Raw genomic sequence first — 16,883 nt, forward strand, 5'->3', positions numbered from 1 at the left:
CCCCGCCCCCCCCCCCCCCGCCGCTGCTGCCGCTGCCGCCGCCGCCGCGCCTACTGCCACGGCCGAGTCGAGCCAGCCAGAGGAGGGCTGGGTGGGGCCCTGCGCAGGGCACGCCCCCACCTTCCCTGGCCACCGGGTCGCGTCAGAAACAGCCGCAGGGCACCAAGGGATATAGAGTCCTCAAGCCTGCGAGCTCCCTGGAAAGAGCTCGCCGCCGCCCTACGACTCCCAGGCGGCATCGCGGCGCAAGGAGCCGCGGGAGGCTTCGGGGCGTAGGCAAGGAGCGCGCCTTTGCCCGCAAAGGCCTAAGGGAGCTGTAGTCTGGTTCCCAGTCTCCAAGCGCTGAGCGGGTCTTTTCCTGGGGCCTGGTGGTGGGGCAGTCATCAGAGGCGGGGGACTTATATCAGAATCAAACTTTGTAGGCGCTTCTGGGTTTAGCCCCTTACCGCGATCCCAGACAACGGGTTTTGGATTGGAGAGCTGCAGAACTCAGGGCGACTGGTCCCTCCAGCCTACTGGCTCCGCCCGTGCCTCAGTTTCTCCCTCGACGGCCGGGGTGCCGTTTGGGTGAGTCAGGACCAACGCCAGGGCGGAGGTGGATGGTGGTTAGCCTGATTACGGCTTTTATTTTTACGATGATTATGCCACCTTTACACAGTAGTCACTGGTTTATTACCAGGCTGGCACTCTCCGCGGGCTGGTTTTAGCAGCCCGAGATACCGCGGTGGTCCCGACACGAGGCCCGAGCCCATAAACCAGCCTTGCAGCGAGGGCCCGCAGCGAGTATTACCCCTCCCCTTTGTTTTGAAGCGGAACCAATCCGGGAGAACCGAGTGTGGCTTTAAAACCGCCAGGGCTGTAGGCGGGGCCTGGCCCCTACTTGGGGCGGGGCTGGGGCTCAGGTTACGTCAACCAAGGCGAGGGAGGGAGAAGTTGCCTGGAATAGAAACTTGGCCAAGAGCCCAGGGGATTGCTGACTTCTGACTTTCTTGCCAAGCTGTCGTCTCTCTTGCTCTTTAGGGCTCTTGCAATCAGCAAAGAGTAAACACATTCAGTGACATAAACCAGTGTACGAGACACTAGAAAGGCAGAGTGGAGAAGCAGTTAGTGTTGCTGACCTGGGAGTCAAGACGCCAGAGTTCAATTCCCAGCCCCGCGGCTGTCTCTTATGCACCACTCACCCATTGTATGTCCACTTCCGCTCTCTTCACAAACAGCGAGATCCTCATACACGGCCCAGAAATAAAACAGCCTTTCCCGCCAGACCTCAGTTTTCCTTGGAAAACTAGAAGCTGCAACAGTGGCTTACCTCTGGTGATCCTTTCAGGGGTTCAGACTTGGTGGAGTCCATGGCTTCCCCCCAGGTCCACAAGGAGAAAGGCAAGTTACTGATCACGTAGTTGCTGTCCACATATAGCTCCCCAAAGTGGTGAGAGCAGAAGGACCAAAATCTGCAAAAGGGCCTAGCAGACCCGGCCAATTATGCGGTCTTCAGTGGTTGAAAGCACACGTGACTTCTCAACCCTGTTCAGCTAAAGGAAGGTTTTGCTGCAGAGGTCAACTGTAGCCAGGGACACAACCCCACCAGGGAAGCTGCTACTTAGGGGCTGAGTGAGAGATCTCAAGAAGGTTGAGGATTGGAAGTGAGAGCTAAGACTATTCCCCCAACATTATCACCACCACCAGCTCTGGGGTCTCTTGATAACCAGGGCCTGCTGCACTTGCCTGATAACACTTGTCCTCTCATCATCATAGATCTTTCAACCACCCCAACACACACAATTTCACTTCATTCTTTCCAATTCCCTTGTCTCCTAAGTGGAGAACTTTTAAGAGATGGGAAGGGATAACCCATTCTGATATCCATTCTTAAACAACCTGGCTTACCACAGACAGGAGTGAAGGCTGGCAGAGGAGTAGGCTGAACAGGGATGTCTGTCCAGGAGAAGATCAGGGTCCTGGGAGATGGAAGGTGTCATATGTGTTTAGTTTCCTGGAGGGGTTGCTTATGAGGTGTTTATGATGTGGTTGCCTGTGAGGTAAATAATGGATGTATACAAACAGACTTTTTTCCTGGTATGTAATTATTAGTCATTCATTCTTTGAGTATAGTACATTTACATACGTTTTAAAGTTAGACTTACCAATATTCCCCTTTATATTTTCTTGGTTTTGTGTCATGTCTAAGCCAACATCACTCCTAAATTATGGATTATTCTCCAGTAGATGTTTAATCGATTTGGAATGTATCTTTATGTAGGATGTGTAATAGGAACTAACTTGATTTTTTTCCCCTCCTGAATGGATAGGGAGTTGTTTCGAGTTATTTGCTTTGAGAAGTCACCCTCATCATATACTAAGATCTACATATACATTGATCTGTTTCTGGACTGTCTTCTGTTTATTCCTGAGCCAACACCACAGTATTTTAATCATTATACTTTTATGGTATGTTTTGATCTCTGGTCCCTGCTTCCTGAAACACACTTTTTTCTTGGCCTCTATCACCTAATACTTGCCTATGTTTCTTTCTACTTCTCTGGCTACTCCTCAGTCTCCTCCACAGATTCTCTCTTTCTGCTCATCCCCTAAACATTAGTGTCTTCAGGATCCTTGCTCATTTTCATTCTATACAGCTTCCCTGGGTGATCTTATCCACTCCCATGCTGATGACTCTCAAATACATATTTCTATTCCTAATGGTGTTCCTAAATATCTCTTCACTGTCCAATGGAACAGCAAACCTATCAAAAGCTGAACTCATCTTTTCTCCTTACATATACCCCAGTAAAGCTGGTCCTCCTCTGGTGTTCCCTCCTTCACTGAATGGCACAACTGGTCATAGAGTTGCTGAAGTAAAAAACCTGCTTGTCTTCTTGACAGTCTCTCTCTACCCCTCCTCCTCTTCCTGGGCTCAACCACCATGCTCATTGGACCTCCTAAATATCTCTAGGGTTCACCCAGTTCTCTCCACCCCACTGTGACTACCCTAGTTCAGGCCTCTTTCACCATCTTTTCTGGAAGATGTTATGGAAAAAACCTGAACGAACTTTTTTGCCAAACCAATAGTTGGGTAATTCCAGTTGCTAGCTCTAACTGGTATCCCTGCCTCCTCCTTTATCCTGTCTGTAATCTAGACCCAGTGTAGCGATTAAATTTATAAAATGTAAATGTAATTATGTCATTCCCCTACTTAAATCTTTCAAAGGTTCCCCCGCCCCCCTACGGGATCAAGTTCAAACGCTTTAACGTGGCTTATAAAGCCTTGCCATGATCTGGCTCCTGTTTGTCCATCACAGCCTTAACTCTTCATAAGCTGAACTCTTTTTAATTCCTTGAATAGAGGATGCTCTTGTATCTCAAGGTCTTGTTAAAAAACAAAGTTCAACTGAAGATTTGAAGATCTAATTGGCTTTATTTAACAGTTCATGAATCAGGCAGCATCCCATCTAGTAAATACGAAGGCACTCTGAGGGGCTGTTCAAAATGCAAGACTTTTATAGAAAGGGGGGGCAGGATAAGGAGGTTGTAAGCAAAAGGAAAGAAAGGATTAGGGGGAATGTTGGGGGACTTATCTTGCAGATTACATCACTAGCGCTGACTAGGAAATTCCAGACTGGTTAGTTTAAAATTCCACTCCAGGAGAAGCTGAAACTGCTACTAGGTTAGGAAATGAGTCTTGGTGAGATTTAGCACAAGTGAATCCGTTTGGGGGTTGTTTCTAACAGTCTTCAGGACCTCCAGGCCCTCCTCTTTACCTTTACTCATCCTACAGGTCACAGTTTCCTCCGGGACCACCCCTCACTCCCACCCCCTCTAGGTTAGGCGCTCCTGTTCTTCGCGTCCGCTGCCCATGTATGCCTTACTATGTAATTCATCACATTGCATTTAATCTATTAGGCATTGAACCCTTTGCAGACAGCGCCTGCCTCTGGCTTCTTCGCTGCAGAGTCTCCAGCACCTAGGACAGGGCCTGGCACGAAGTAGGTGCGCAGCGAATAGGGAACGCAGGAGAGAACGGATGCATGCGGGCGGGTATCCTTTGGAAGGCAGCGCTAAGTGGCTGGAACCCGTGGTTTCCCTGTGGGAGAAGGGCTCAGCGGACTTGCCGGACGGTGTTACGGAGGAGAGCGAAGAGCTCAATTCCCCACCCAGCCCAGCCTCCGCCACACTGACGCGGCGCCCCGCCCACTTTCCGGCAACGGAACCGGAAGTGGAGGCGCGGGTTTCCCATGAGGCTGCGCGGGGCGCCTATTCAAACCGCACGGAGAGTGGGGAGGAGGTCGTGATGGCGGCCCCAGAGCCGGAAGTGCAGTCCCCGGCCGCAGTCTCTGGTAAGGCGTGGGGTCCGGAGCTCGAGGAGTCTGTTTCCTCCCTTCCGCTGCTCCCTCCAGTCACTTAGCCCCTGGCCCCTTCTCTGGCCCGTCTTCCTTGTCCCCATTTCCCGGCGTCCCTCCCAGTTCTGACTCAGCCCTGTTGACTCCATTGCCCCCAAGGCCCTGGATTCCATTGGTTCACCCCCCTTTTCGCGACAGGTTCTGGGCCCTGCTTGACTACACTTTCTCTCAACTCGTTTTCCCAGATCAGGGCCTCCACTTTCTAAGCAGAGCCCCAGTCGCTGCCTCCAAAATCCTCCACCCGTTCCCCACAAATCCCGCCGTCACTTCACCTTAGGCAACTGGGATCCGGAACCTCCGCGCCACCGCCCACAGGGGAGTTTGCGGAGGGAATCTGCCTGTGTCGGGGTGTCCCCTCCGCAGTGGTGGCCGATGTCGCCACAAGGGAATGAGAAGACTGGCTTTGGCCTTTTAAGTTTTTCATTTTTCTCTCTTGTCCCCCTGTGCACCTACCAGATTTGGAGTGGTGTGAGAAGTCGGAGGAAACCCACGACCCCCAGATAGAACTTGAGACCACCTCCCCCCAGGAACCTCCCACCCCTTCGGAGCCCCTTCGCCCCAGAGTCTGCGTGGTGCCAGTGGTGTTTCCCGGGCCTGTCAGCCAGGAAGGGTGCTGTCGGTTTACTTGTGAACTTCTGAAGCATATCATGTACCAACGCCAGCAACTCCCTCTGCCCTACGAACAGCTTAAGCACTTCTACCGAAAACCTCCCCAGGTGGGCACAGGCTTTGGGAGGAAATTGGTGGGGAGACTTTGTGGCTTTTAGATGGTGGGCAGGTAAAAAGGGCGTCTAAGGAATCTTCAGGCCTGTCAGCTTAAGCAGCTGTACGGGATGTTTCAGCCCTATGGCTTCTGTCCCTTTCTACCCACTCTAGTCCTTTTTTTTTTTTTTGCGGTACGCGGGGCTCTCACTGTTGTGGCCTCTCCCGTTGCAGAGCACAGGCTCCGGAAGCACAGGCTCAGCGGCCGTGGCTCACGGGCCCAGCCGCTCCGCGGCATGTGGGATCTTCCCGGACCGGGGCACGAACCTGTGTCCCTTGCATCGGCAGGCGGACTCTCAACCACTGCGCCACCAGGGAAGCCCTGATCCTTTAATCTTAGTGTCTTTTCTGTCCATATCCTCATCTCTTAGTTTTTATGTTATATTTTCTGTGGGTTTATATTATGTTTATATAAATTTATATAAACTTCCTTGAGTTTATATTCTAACACTTATATCAATTTTTTTTCTTTTTTGGCAGTCATAGTCTTAAGAGCTTTTTCTTAATTTTTACATGTTCCTTTTAAATTGCATCCTGTTTTTTCCTATCTGTATGAACTTCTCTTACCTGTGGACGTTAATTGTTGTATTTTTGAAGCTTTTCTCTGTTGCTTGCAGTGTCTCCATTTCTTCCAGATTCCTTTTTCTATTTATTTGTTTTGGTCTCTTTCATGTTAGAGGCCTTTATTTGGTGTCTGATAAATATTTAAGAATAAGTCATTGAAAGTTCTGTGTGCATGGCTGGGCCTCTGAGCTAGCTGATAGCCTTGAAGGATATTGGGTGAGAAAGTAATGGTAGTGATAACAGGAAAGAAGATTGGTCTAATAAAGGTGATTCTGGAGTTGTCTTCCAGTTAAACATGGCAAATTGAACACATGCTTATCTGTGCTCCCATCTGAAATACTACTAAATGAGAGAAATAGGAAGGAAGGAAAGAAAGAAAGAGGACTTCCAAAACATTCTGTCTGGGTGGAGGAAATTGGCAGGTGATCTAAAGGTCCTTGCACAGGTGTTCCCTCAGTCCCCATGTGTTCACTTTTGTCTTCTGTGGTGCTTAAGTGGACAATTCCTGGGCCTTTTTGGGCTTCTGCATTGTGAATCATTTCAAACTTCTCAGGGGAGTCCCCTCTGTCAGTACTTGGTATTCAGCTCTTTCGAACTCTTCCATCTGCTTTCTCTCTTCCAGAAATTTGTTGTTGCCTTTGGACACTGTTGTCTATTTTCCAGTTCTTTTTTTTTTTTGCAATTTATTTATTTATTTATTTTTGGCTATGTTGAGTCTTTGTTGCTGTGCGCCAGCTTTCTCTAATTGCGGCGAGTGGGGGCTGCTCTTTGTTGTGGTGCGCGGGCTTCTCATTGCGGTGGCTTCTCTTTTTGCGGAGCACGGGCTCTAGGCGTGAAGGCTTCAGTAGTTGTGGCACGCGGTCTCAGTAGTTGTGGCTTTGGGCTCTAGAGTGCAGGCCCAGTAGTTGTGGTGCACAGGCTTAGTTGCTCCGCGGCATGTGGGATCTTCCCGGGCCAGGGCTTGAACCCGTGTCCCCTGCGTTGGCAGGAGGATTCTTAACCACTGTGCCCAGGGAAGTTCCTTCCAGTTCTTTTTGCCCTTGGGAGTCCTCTTTCTCTCTCCTCCTTCCCTCCCTTCCTGTCTCCCTCTGTTCCCTCTTTCCTTCCTGCCTTCCTTCCTTCCTCCCTCCCTCCCTCCATCCCTCCCTTCCTTCCATTTGCCATGTTTAACTGGAGGGTGAACTCCAGAATTTATTAGACCAAATAATCCTCAGTCTTGTTATCGCTCTCAGCACAGCAAAAATTTGCCACCTGCCGTGCCACCACATCTCCTTGAGTATTTTAGTTGCTAATTTCCGGATGCCTCCTGCTTCAGAACACTGTCTTTGCTGTTCTAAGTGTGGAAGAATTATGATTTTGTACAAAGAACATAGTTTCCTTTTTGATACATTACCCTCTGATAAAACCCAGTGTCTTGCCTGTGGCAGTTCACTGAACTGGAAATCCAGTCCCATAAGTCTGCTCCATCCCAGAGAGTTCTTCAAAGGTCACTAGCTTTCCCCTACCTTGCAGAACTTCTCTGTCATCATTCTTTGTCCTCACAGGCAGAGGAAGTGGTGAAGAAGAAACCTCGGGCCACTGCCGAGGTGAGCAGCAGGAAATGCCAACAAACCCTGGCAGAACTGGAGAGTGTCCTCAGCCACCTGGAGGGTCTCTTTGCCAGGACACTAGTACCACGAGTGCTGATCCTCCTTGGGGGCAATGCCCTCAGTCCCAAGGAGTTCTATGAGCTTGACTTGTCCCGCTTGGTCCCCAACAGCATGGACCCGAGCCTGAGCACAGCAGCTTGTTTGCGCCGCCTCTTCCGAGCCATTTTCATGGCTGATGCCTTCAGTGAGCTGCAGGTTCCTCCACTCATGGGCACCATTGTCATGGCACAGGGTCACCGCGACTGTGAGGAAGACTGGTTTCGACCCAAGCTCAACTATAGAGTGCCCAGCCGGGGCCACAAATTGACTGTGACCCTGTCCTGTGGCCGACCCGCCATCCCAGCTACAGCCTGGGAGGATTACATTTGGTTCCAGGCACCAGTGACACTGAAGGGCTTCCACGAGTGAATGGGAATGCTCATCGTGAACACAATGGCTAAATTATCTTTCCCCCTGTGGCACCAAGTCACCCATCTCTTGCTTGGAGCTAGTTAATTCCTGGCGAGAGGAAGGTTCTCTCCTTCTGGCTGCCTGCCTCCCTTAGACTTCCCAGGGGGCTGATGGTAGGGCTAGGGCTGTAATAATCATCACTGAACAAGCATCTCTTTGAATCAAAGGCTGATTTTCCCAGAGGGTTCTGGGTCAGGTGTTTCTTTTGGGGGTTGGAAAGCAAACATGGGCCCATAGACGGACACCCCTATGGAGGTGACCCTTTTCTGCTTTTTGCTGTGGCCTTTCAGAATTTTTACCAGGGACATAATGTGGATATGACTCATGAACTTAAATATAAAATGTATGGATTAATGTTACATTTTCCTGAAACTCTTTTAGCTTAAAGAGACTTTCCAGGCTTGAGGTTAGAGTATTTAATCTTCCCCCTTGGCCTCTTATGCTTTGGGCTTCCATGATTTTTTTTTTTTTTTTTACTAATGATTCTTTCTCTTCATCAGCCCCAAGCCAATCTGGGAAGTTAAGTGACTTGGCCAAGGTTCTGTAACAGTTCGATATCAGAGCTGGGGCAAGAGTTGTCATCAGCTAACTCCTAGCCCGATGTTCTTTGCTTGCCACATGAGTATGTGTACCCAAAGCAGAGGTCACATGGGGGAAGGGAGCTGAGAAAAGAAAACCGAGAGAGTCTTTGCAAAGCCTGATTGAACCGTAGGCTAAGGCACCAAGACTGCCCTGCAGGCTCACTTCCCTGAGGCCAGATGTCCCTTCTGGAATTCTGCCCTGCCTCTCTCCATTGCAGTTGCATGGTGGCTGCTGGCAGTTACTGTTGGCAGTATTGTCCTCAGGCAAACCCTGCTCTCCTGCCTGTGGCTGTCGTTCCTCGGCTACATTTCTGGCTTGGCCATCCTGAGCCTTATTGTTATCCTCTCCAGCTTGATGCTGTCCTGTCCACTAAGCACTGAGGCCCTTTGTCCCTGAGAACACCTGCTTATTTCTTGGAAGCAAGTTGAAGACAGAATCCTCATCCTGCTGGTGTTGGAGATAGGGGTGTTTGTTTGAGAGAGTGTGTGTGTGTGTGTGTGTGTATGTATGTGTAAATGGGGACAACATATACTATTTTTTACGTTTTAAGAAGAATTATGTTTTATATTTTAAGAAAACAAAAATAGTTTATATTTTATAGTAGGTTTTAAGCACTTTACATACATTATCTAATCTAATAACCTTGAAAAGTTCATATAATAGTCCCCGTTTTATAGATGACGCTTGGGGAGATTGAGGAGGTTGAATAACTTGCATAAGATAAGTGTTGAAACCTGGATTCATGAGATTGAATAACTTGCATAAGTGTCGAAACCTGGATTCAAACCCAGTCCAGCTGGCTCCATAGGCTCAGTGCTTTACACTGTGCTGTACACCCTGTGTGATTTTACTCTGAGCTAATTAAACAGGGTTTGCCCTACTGAAGGTGGTAGAATTGGAAAGCAGCAGGACTTCCGTCTCTGGCTTCAGATTGTGTTTCGTGACATGGAACCTGCCATTTATTGGTGCGGAGTAAATATTCAATCAGTGCAAACAAAAGGTTTGAGATCTTTTCTGTGCTGTGTCCACTGGAAGCATATTCCACCAGCTGGACTTTGCTGGTTTTGTGTCTGATATTACCTTACAGAAGAGGAGCAGGGCCATATCTCCCACTTGGGAAGGGACAGGCTAAGGGGTCTGCCTAAAGGGAGGGAGAGTTTTGAACAAGTTATAAATTGTTTTGAGATGTAAGACACATTAAGCCAAGTCAGATCCCTCAAGTACTACTTTTAAAAGCCTTCATAAACAGTGTCTAGGCCATCAAAACCAAGTAATTATTCAGGTAATTTAGACACTTCTCTGTCGGGTTGGCATTGGGGCCAGGTCATTCTGATTTCATGAGTCCTCCAAAGGAATCCAGAAATTAAAAGATCAGTTAATAATTTTATCAATAAATCCCATCCCCTCTGACAACAAGCCTGCTGAGGCACCTGTTTATCTCTTTTTTAAAATTTATGTATTTTTGGCTGCATTGGGTCTTCGTTGCTGAGCACGGGCTTTCTCTAGTTGTGGTGAGCGGGGCTACTCGTGGTGTGCGGGCTTCTCATCGCGGGGCCTTCTCTGTTGCGGAGCACGGGCTCTAGGTGCGCGGGCTTCAGTAGTTGTGGCACACGGGCTTCAGTAATTGTGGTTCGTGGGCTCTAGAGCACAGCCTCAGTAGTTGTGGCACACGGGCTTAGTTGCTCCTTGGCATGTGGGATCCTCCTGGACCAGGGATCGAACCCATGTCCCCTGCATTGACAGGCGGATCCTTAACCACTGCACCACTATGCAAGTCCCTGTTTATCTCTTAACCTTGGCTGGGCACTCCAGAGATGGATGTGAAGAAATAGTATCTGGCCCAGGGAGTGAAGAGCCCCAGCTTCAGTGGGGCTCTGGCCTTTCATCTGTTGCCACCACTTTCGCCCAAAAGCAACAGTTGTGGGGCTTGAGGCAGGTAAATGTAGGTGGTAGGGAACATGTAGTTGTTAATGTAAATGAAAATGTTGATGGGAAAGTGTAGTCTGTAAAATCACCCATTTTGTACCCCTCTTCGCACCCTCCTTTCCCAAGGTATGGCCCTATACCTTGCCCCATTGCCTAGGCCACAGCTACCCGTGCCGCAGGGCTAGTGGGATCTTAATTCCCCCACGAGGGATTGGCTCAGGTCCTCAGGCAGTGAAAGCGGGGAGTCCTAACCAGCCACTGGGCCACTGGGGAACTTCACCGCCCCGCCCCCCCATCACCTTGCCTAGGTCTTTGTAAGACCTGGCTTTGCGGGGGATTAATTGCCTTGGTATCCTAGAGCCAAGAGGATCTCAAATTCTTTTCTGCATAGATAATTCTGAGGCCAAGAAAGGACACGACTGGAGTGAAATAATATAGCTAGTATCGCTGTTGCACTTTTCTTCCCAAACCCCCACTGCATATACAGTGAGGACTCAGTAAATGTCGACCGTGTGTAAGGGTTTAGGGAAAGCAAAAATATCCCCAGAATTTGGCTTATTTGGACCTCCAACCTATCAACTGTATCCTACCTATTTGGGGGGAAAACCACGCCGTTGCCCTGACAAGTGAACACCTCCCGACACCTATTCGGGAAAGGAAGCGGGAGGGAGCTAGTATACCCCCAGGCTTTTCGGAAGGGCTCCATGGGAAGAAGGGCTGGCAGGAGGCCCTAGAAGGTTGAGCTGCAGGAGGTCGCGTGCGTGAAATCCCGCTTCCGGTTGGATGGAAGGGCGGAGCTTTGGGTCTCGGTGGACACCGGCTTCTCCTAGCAACCGGGCAGGCGTTGAGCAGAGCCGCTGGAGGAATGGACGAAGAGAGCCTCCTATTGTCTCTGGAGCTGGCGTCCGGTAGTGGGCAGGGCCTCAGCCCGGACCGTCGGGCCTCACTGCTCACTTCCCTTATGCTGGTTAAACGCGACTACCGTTTCGATCGGGTCCTTTTCTGGGGCCGCATCCTCGGTCTTGTCGCCGATTACTACATCGCGCAGGGCCTGAGCGAGGACCAGCTCGCACCGCGCAAGACCCTGTACAGGTGGAGGCGGCGCCCGGGCTGGCTGAGGCCACAGGGGGATACTGAGGAGCCGGGGGCTAGCGAGGGCCAGGAAGGGGTGGGTGCGAGGTAGGATCGAAAGGGGAGAGGTCCAGGAAGCGAGTGGGCGAGGTCCTCCCTGGGAGGATACGTGGGGAGGGGCGCCAGAGAAACTTAGAGACTGGTGGGTTTATAATGGAAGTGTAGCAAGAACGGAGGCAGGGCAAGGTGAAAGTTTCTGGAGAATGAAGACCCGGAGTAGACGTCAGGTGGTGGACCTGCTTTTTCAAAGAGTTCAGTTTGGAGAAGGGTCAGAAGCCTTGAGGGGGGTGGGGAGCTGTTTGGAAGTGGGTCCTGAAGCATCTTTGGTGGAGGTGTTGGCTCACAGGAGGCGCTCTAGGAAGTAGTGAACGAATGTGGAATGGGAGAGAAGGGATTTAGAACTGAAGAAATTTCCCTGGACAGTGCCATAAAGGACCATCCAGCCTCTTTTTGACTACCGCCGACGATGGGGAGCTCATCATCTTACAGGCATTCCGTTGAGGCCGCAGGAAGTTGGAGACTTCATTTATCTATCCATGCATCAATCCAACATTGATAGGATATATCCTGTGCTAGACTTGGGGTTAAAAAGATGGCTAAGACTCACCCCTATCTCCAAGTTATTCACATCCTAGGAAGGGAGACCAATGGGTAACCCAGCAATTATAGCAGAGTGTCTTAAACCTGGGACAGAGGTGTACACAAAGGGGTGCCAGGGTGGGACATTCTCCTAGAGAGTAATTAGGTAAGATTACTGAGATCTGAGAGATGATCTGGAGTTCTCCAGGAAAGTGTGGGGAACAGGCATGCCAGTTGGAACAACTGCAAGCTTATTGGCTTGAGCTGGCTTTGGGTGTTTTGGGAGAATAGTGGGAAGACAAACATGGCAGTGGCAGCCTAGGGTGTTATGTTGAACTGGATGGAGAGGCCAAGCGGTTTGAACTTTGTCCACAGGCTATGGGGAGCCACTGAGGGCCTTTAATCAAGAAGAGCCTGCTCAGACCTGAGTGGGTAGAATGGTCTGGAAGTGGGTGAGCATTTGGAAGTCTGTTGCAGTGTCCAGATGAAGGAGGACTGAAAGGAAGAGGTAGCTGAGGGAATAGAGGGGAGGGATTGGAAAGAGTTAAGTGGTAGAAGTGGCAGGACTTGTGACTAAATGGGGAAAGGTGAAGAGGAGGTCAAGGTTGACCCTTCCTTCCAGCTTAGGCAGCTGGGTAAGTGCTGGTGACCCCCACTGGGAGAGAATTCAGGAGGTACTAGGGAAGGCCTAGTGAATTTGGTGTGATGTGCCTATGGGGCAGTGTGGTAAGGAGGCATATTAAAGTACAGATCTGGAGTACAGAAGAAAAATTTGGACTGAAGATAGAGATTTGAGACTCACTCTATTCCAATCAGTTTTTATTTCTTTGGCACCTAGTATGTGCCAGGCATTGATCTAGGCATGGGGAATTCACTGTGAAAAGAGACAAAGTCCTTGTCTTCATGGAGTTTACATTTTAGTGTGTATGTGGGGGAGGGGAGACAGACAATAAATAAACATACACATATACTGCATACACTTAGCATTGGTGCTAAAGGAGACAGAGAATACAGGATGGGGTACTATTATAAATAGTAACATTTGAGAAGAGACCTGAAGCAACTGAGAGAGTAAGCTGTGTGTTTATCTCAGGGAAAAGTATTCCAGGCAAGTGCAAAGGCCCTGAGGCAGGTGCTTAGTGTAGTGTGGAACCCTGAAGAGGCTAGTGTGGCTAGAGAGGAGTGAGTGAGGGGGACCATTGCGGGACATGAGGTCAGAGAGGGGCCGAGACAATTGTGCAGGGCCCTGTGGGGCACTGTAAGGACTTGGCTCAGTGGGAAGTCACTGGGAGGTTCTGCACAGAGACATGATCTGGCTTAGGTTTTAACAGCTGGGTGGGGACTAGACTGAAAGGGGAGCAGGTATGGACATGGGGAGACTGGTTAGGCAGCTACTGCAATATCTGGGCAAGAGTAGATGGTGGCTTGGACAAGGGTGGAAGCAGTGGAGGTGGTGAGAGGTGGCTGGATTCTGGATGTCAACTAGGGAGTAGCTGGGGTTCTAGGGGTCAGGTAGGTGAGACTGTGGAGAGAAAAGAGCAGTGAGAATAGATCCTTGGAAGTACTTAAGGCACTGGAGGAGGGAGAAGGGAGATGTCAAAGGACATAGAAATGGAGATGGCGTTTGTTGGCTTTTAGGTCCCATGGATGACCTTCTTTGGAGCAGTTTCTTGGGGTGCCAGGGGCAGAATCATGGTGCAGTGGTCAAAGAGTGAAAGTGAGGGAGAGCAAGGGCTGCCACAGAGCAAATTGTTCCCGCTTATGATTCAGAATTGGGGAAGAAGTGGGCGGGACAGGAAAGGGGCATTTTCTAGAGGGGCATGGATTTGAGGGCTGTTGTTTTATAAAGCTGGGGCGTTTTCATGTTGTGAAGGAGCCAGTGGAGAGTGAAAGGAGGAAACGTGAGCAGAGAGCAGGCTGGGGACGCAGGCCCTACATGGATGAGGGAGGAGTGGGAGGATATCCCCTCCTGGCAGGATGTGAGAAAGAAGGGAAGACCGCAGCAGAGGGGAGCTTCTTGAGCCTGGGCTGGGCTTTCCTGAGGAGTGGGGGCAGATGGCCATGCTGTCAGCTCAGCAGGCAGGCTGAGCATGAATTTGGGGCCCACAGGAGCAGAGGCACCTGCAACTGAGGAAAGTTCAGCTTCCAGAAACTCGTCCGGGACCTCACAGTCCAGATATCTATCTAGGGAGAAGCCCTTGGAATCTTGGCATGTGCTGAATTTCATCACGTGGGGGGTGGCGTGCACCATAGGCACTTAGCGCTTCACAGGGGAAACGTGACTCCCAACAGCCCTTCTTGGGCCTCACCTGTCTTGAGAAGGGGCAGGAGCAGGAAGCTGGAGTGAGAGGGGAGTTAGAGTCGGGGTGATGGGGATGTTGTTGGCAGCCTGAACTGCATGGAGTGGAGCCTCCTGCCCCCTGCCACGGAGGAGATGGAGATGCAGACGTCTGTGGTGAAGGGCCGCTTCATGGGGGACCCCTCACATGCGTATGAACACACCGAGCTGCAGAGGGTGAATGAGGGCGAAAAGGTCTTTGAAGAAGAAGTAGTGGTGAGTGAAGACGGGGAGGAGGAGGAGGAGGGCCCGAATGAAAGGGACCTGGGCCATCCAAACCCCAGCCCAGTGCACGCTGTGGCAGAAACAGCGTTTATCGTCACTGCCACTGGGGCGAGCTGGGCCTACGGTGCTGGGTGTGTAAGGCCCTGTGCCACTGTGCCAGTCCCATTGCTTCATCCTCACAGCTCTGGGAAGTCGGTACCTTACTTTCCAGGTGGTAGAGAGGAGGAAACTGAAACATAGGTTAAGTGACTTGCCCAGGGTAACACCACTCCTGAGTGATGACAGGGTGGCAAAGTGGCTGGGCAGCTCTCGGGGGAGCCGTGCTATGGGGCTGGGGCTGGGGCTGGGAAGAAGGGGGTGTGCACAGGTGCTTATATTTTTGTATAAATGTGTATTGTACTAGATAATACATTCACTTGGTTCACAATTCACAAAAAGGAATATAGTAAAGTTTCCCTCCTACCCTAGCCACCAGTCACTCAGGTCGTCTTTCTGGGGGTCATTAATATAACCGTGTTGCGTGTGTGTGTGTGTGTGTGTGTGTGTGTGTGTGTGTGTGTGTCTCCAAGTCTTGCCACTCAAAGTGCAGTCTGTATCAGAAGCATCACCATGCCCTGGGAGTTAGAAATGCAGACTCTTGGGCTGGCATCAGGATCTGAATTTTAACATGTTCCAAGGGGATTTATTTTTAATTTTTATTATTTTTAAAATAAGTTTATTTATTTTTGGCCACATTGGGTCTTCGTTAATGCACGTGGGCTTTCTCTAATTGCGGCAAGTGGGGGCTTCTCATTGCGGTAGCTTCTCTTGCTGTAGAGCATGGGCACTAGGCATGCAGGCTCAGTAGTTGTGGCTCGTGGGCTCTAGCACACAGGATCGGTAGTTGTGGCGCACGGGCTTAGTTGCTCCTCGGCATGGGGGATCTTCCTGGACCAGGGCTCGAACCTGTGTCCCCTGCATTGGCAGGCGGATTCTTAACCACTGTGCCGCCAGGGAAGTCCCTCCAAGGGGATTTAAATATGCATTTAAGTTTGCATTTAAGTTTGAGAAGCTCTGCTTCCAGGGACATTTTATGCAAGTACAAACCTCAGCCAATACCTCACCCCGACATATTCTCTTTTTATCTTAAAAAACAAAACAAAACGAATGGCAGCATGTTATGCACACAGTTCTGCACCTTGCTTTTTTCTCCTAACAGTATATTTTGGAGATTTTTCTACATCAGTGCCTTGAAGAACCTCTCCATTCTTTTTACCATTGTGTGAACATACCATATTTAACCGGCGTCTCATTCATGGAAATGTCGGTTTCCAAGTTTTCGCTCTGACAAGCGATGCCACAGTGAATAAGCTTGTGCATGCGTCATTTCCCATGCGTGCACTTGATTTGAAGGATCAACTCCTAGAAATGGGATTGTGCAGTAAAAAAATAACCAGCCCAAGTTCTGAAACTAGAGAAGCCCGGGATTCAAAACCCAGCCTCTGCGCTGGAACCCAGGTGATGCCGAAACTCTGGGTCTAGGTCTATGATGCTTCAGCTGCAACCCCGTGCCCACCTGACAAACTTAACCTCCCCTCAGTTTTATTTTCTGTAGAATTGGGATCCTTATGTTTACTTTGCAGGCTTGTGCAGATTAAATGAGGTGACATATTTAAAGCCCCTGGCCTAGACACTTATTTAGTTTCAGTCTCCTCCTTTGTAATCAATTCTAGTCAGCAGCCCATGGGAAACAGGTGGTTGAGTGACTTTGGGGGCTCCCAGTGACATGTTTTCCCTGTCAAGTGCTGCTTTTTCCCAAACATCTCTATGAAGTCCTTTTGTTCAGAGTTGCCCTTGATATTGATTATAACCAAATTTCATCTGCGTAAAAATAGTATGGGGTGATGCTTGAGAAATAATGTTAAGTCAAAGGGCAGGATATGAAACTATATAAACTGTAACTCTAATTTTCCTTTGAATATAGGCATAGAAAAAAAGAATAGAAGGAAGTATACCAATATGTTATCAGCGATTACCTTTAGAAGGTGGGATTGTGAGTGGTTTTCATTTTCTTAGGTATATTATAAAATATTTCTCTATTACCCAGATAGTCTACAGTGAGCATGATAGCTTTTATATTTTAAAAAGGCAAAATAAGCAACATTAAAATATGATAGAATGGTTTGTTTCTGGAAAGGTACATAAAAAACCATTAACGGTGTCTGCCCCCAGTGAGGGGGCCAAGGATGAAATGAGAGAGGCTGGTTTTTTTTTTTTTTTTTTTTAAATTTTAAAATTTGT

General features: G+C 49.4%; 2 protein-coding genes across 2 annotated transcripts in view; both read left to right on the forward strand.

Moving 5' to 3' along the window:
* Positions 1-4,263: 4,263 nt before the first annotated feature.
* Positions 4,264-8,195, forward strand: MAD2L1BP (MAD2L1 binding protein). The gene is made up of 3 exons (XM_007458273.1): positions 4,264-4,334; positions 4,854-5,113; positions 7,268-8,195. The coding sequence occupies exons 1-3, from the start codon at positions 4,289-4,291 to the stop codon at positions 7,778-7,780; spliced, it is 819 nt and encodes a 272-aa protein (XP_007458335.1). The 5' UTR covers positions 4,264-4,288; the 3' UTR covers positions 7,781-8,195.
* Positions 8,196-11,131: 2,936 nt separating this feature from the next.
* RSPH9 (radial spoke head component 9) overlaps positions 11,132-16,883 on the forward strand; it is a 13,851-nt gene continuing 8,099 nt past the window's right edge. Inside the window, exons 1-2 of the mRNA XM_007458274.1 lie at positions 11,132-11,422; positions 14,429-14,594. Coding sequence (XP_007458336.1) covers positions 11,196-11,422; positions 14,429-14,594 — 393 coding nt within the window. The 5' untranslated portion in view covers positions 11,132-11,195. The remainder of the gene's footprint in view (positions 11,423-14,428; positions 14,595-16,883) is intronic.

The sequence above is a fragment of the Lipotes vexillifer genome, unplaced genomic scaffold, assembly GCF_000442215.2.
Source record: "Lipotes vexillifer unplaced genomic scaffold, Lipotes_vexillifer_v1.1 scaffold4, whole genome shotgun sequence".
Lineage (NCBI taxonomy): Eukaryota > Metazoa > Chordata > Mammalia > Artiodactyla > Lipotidae > Lipotes > Lipotes vexillifer.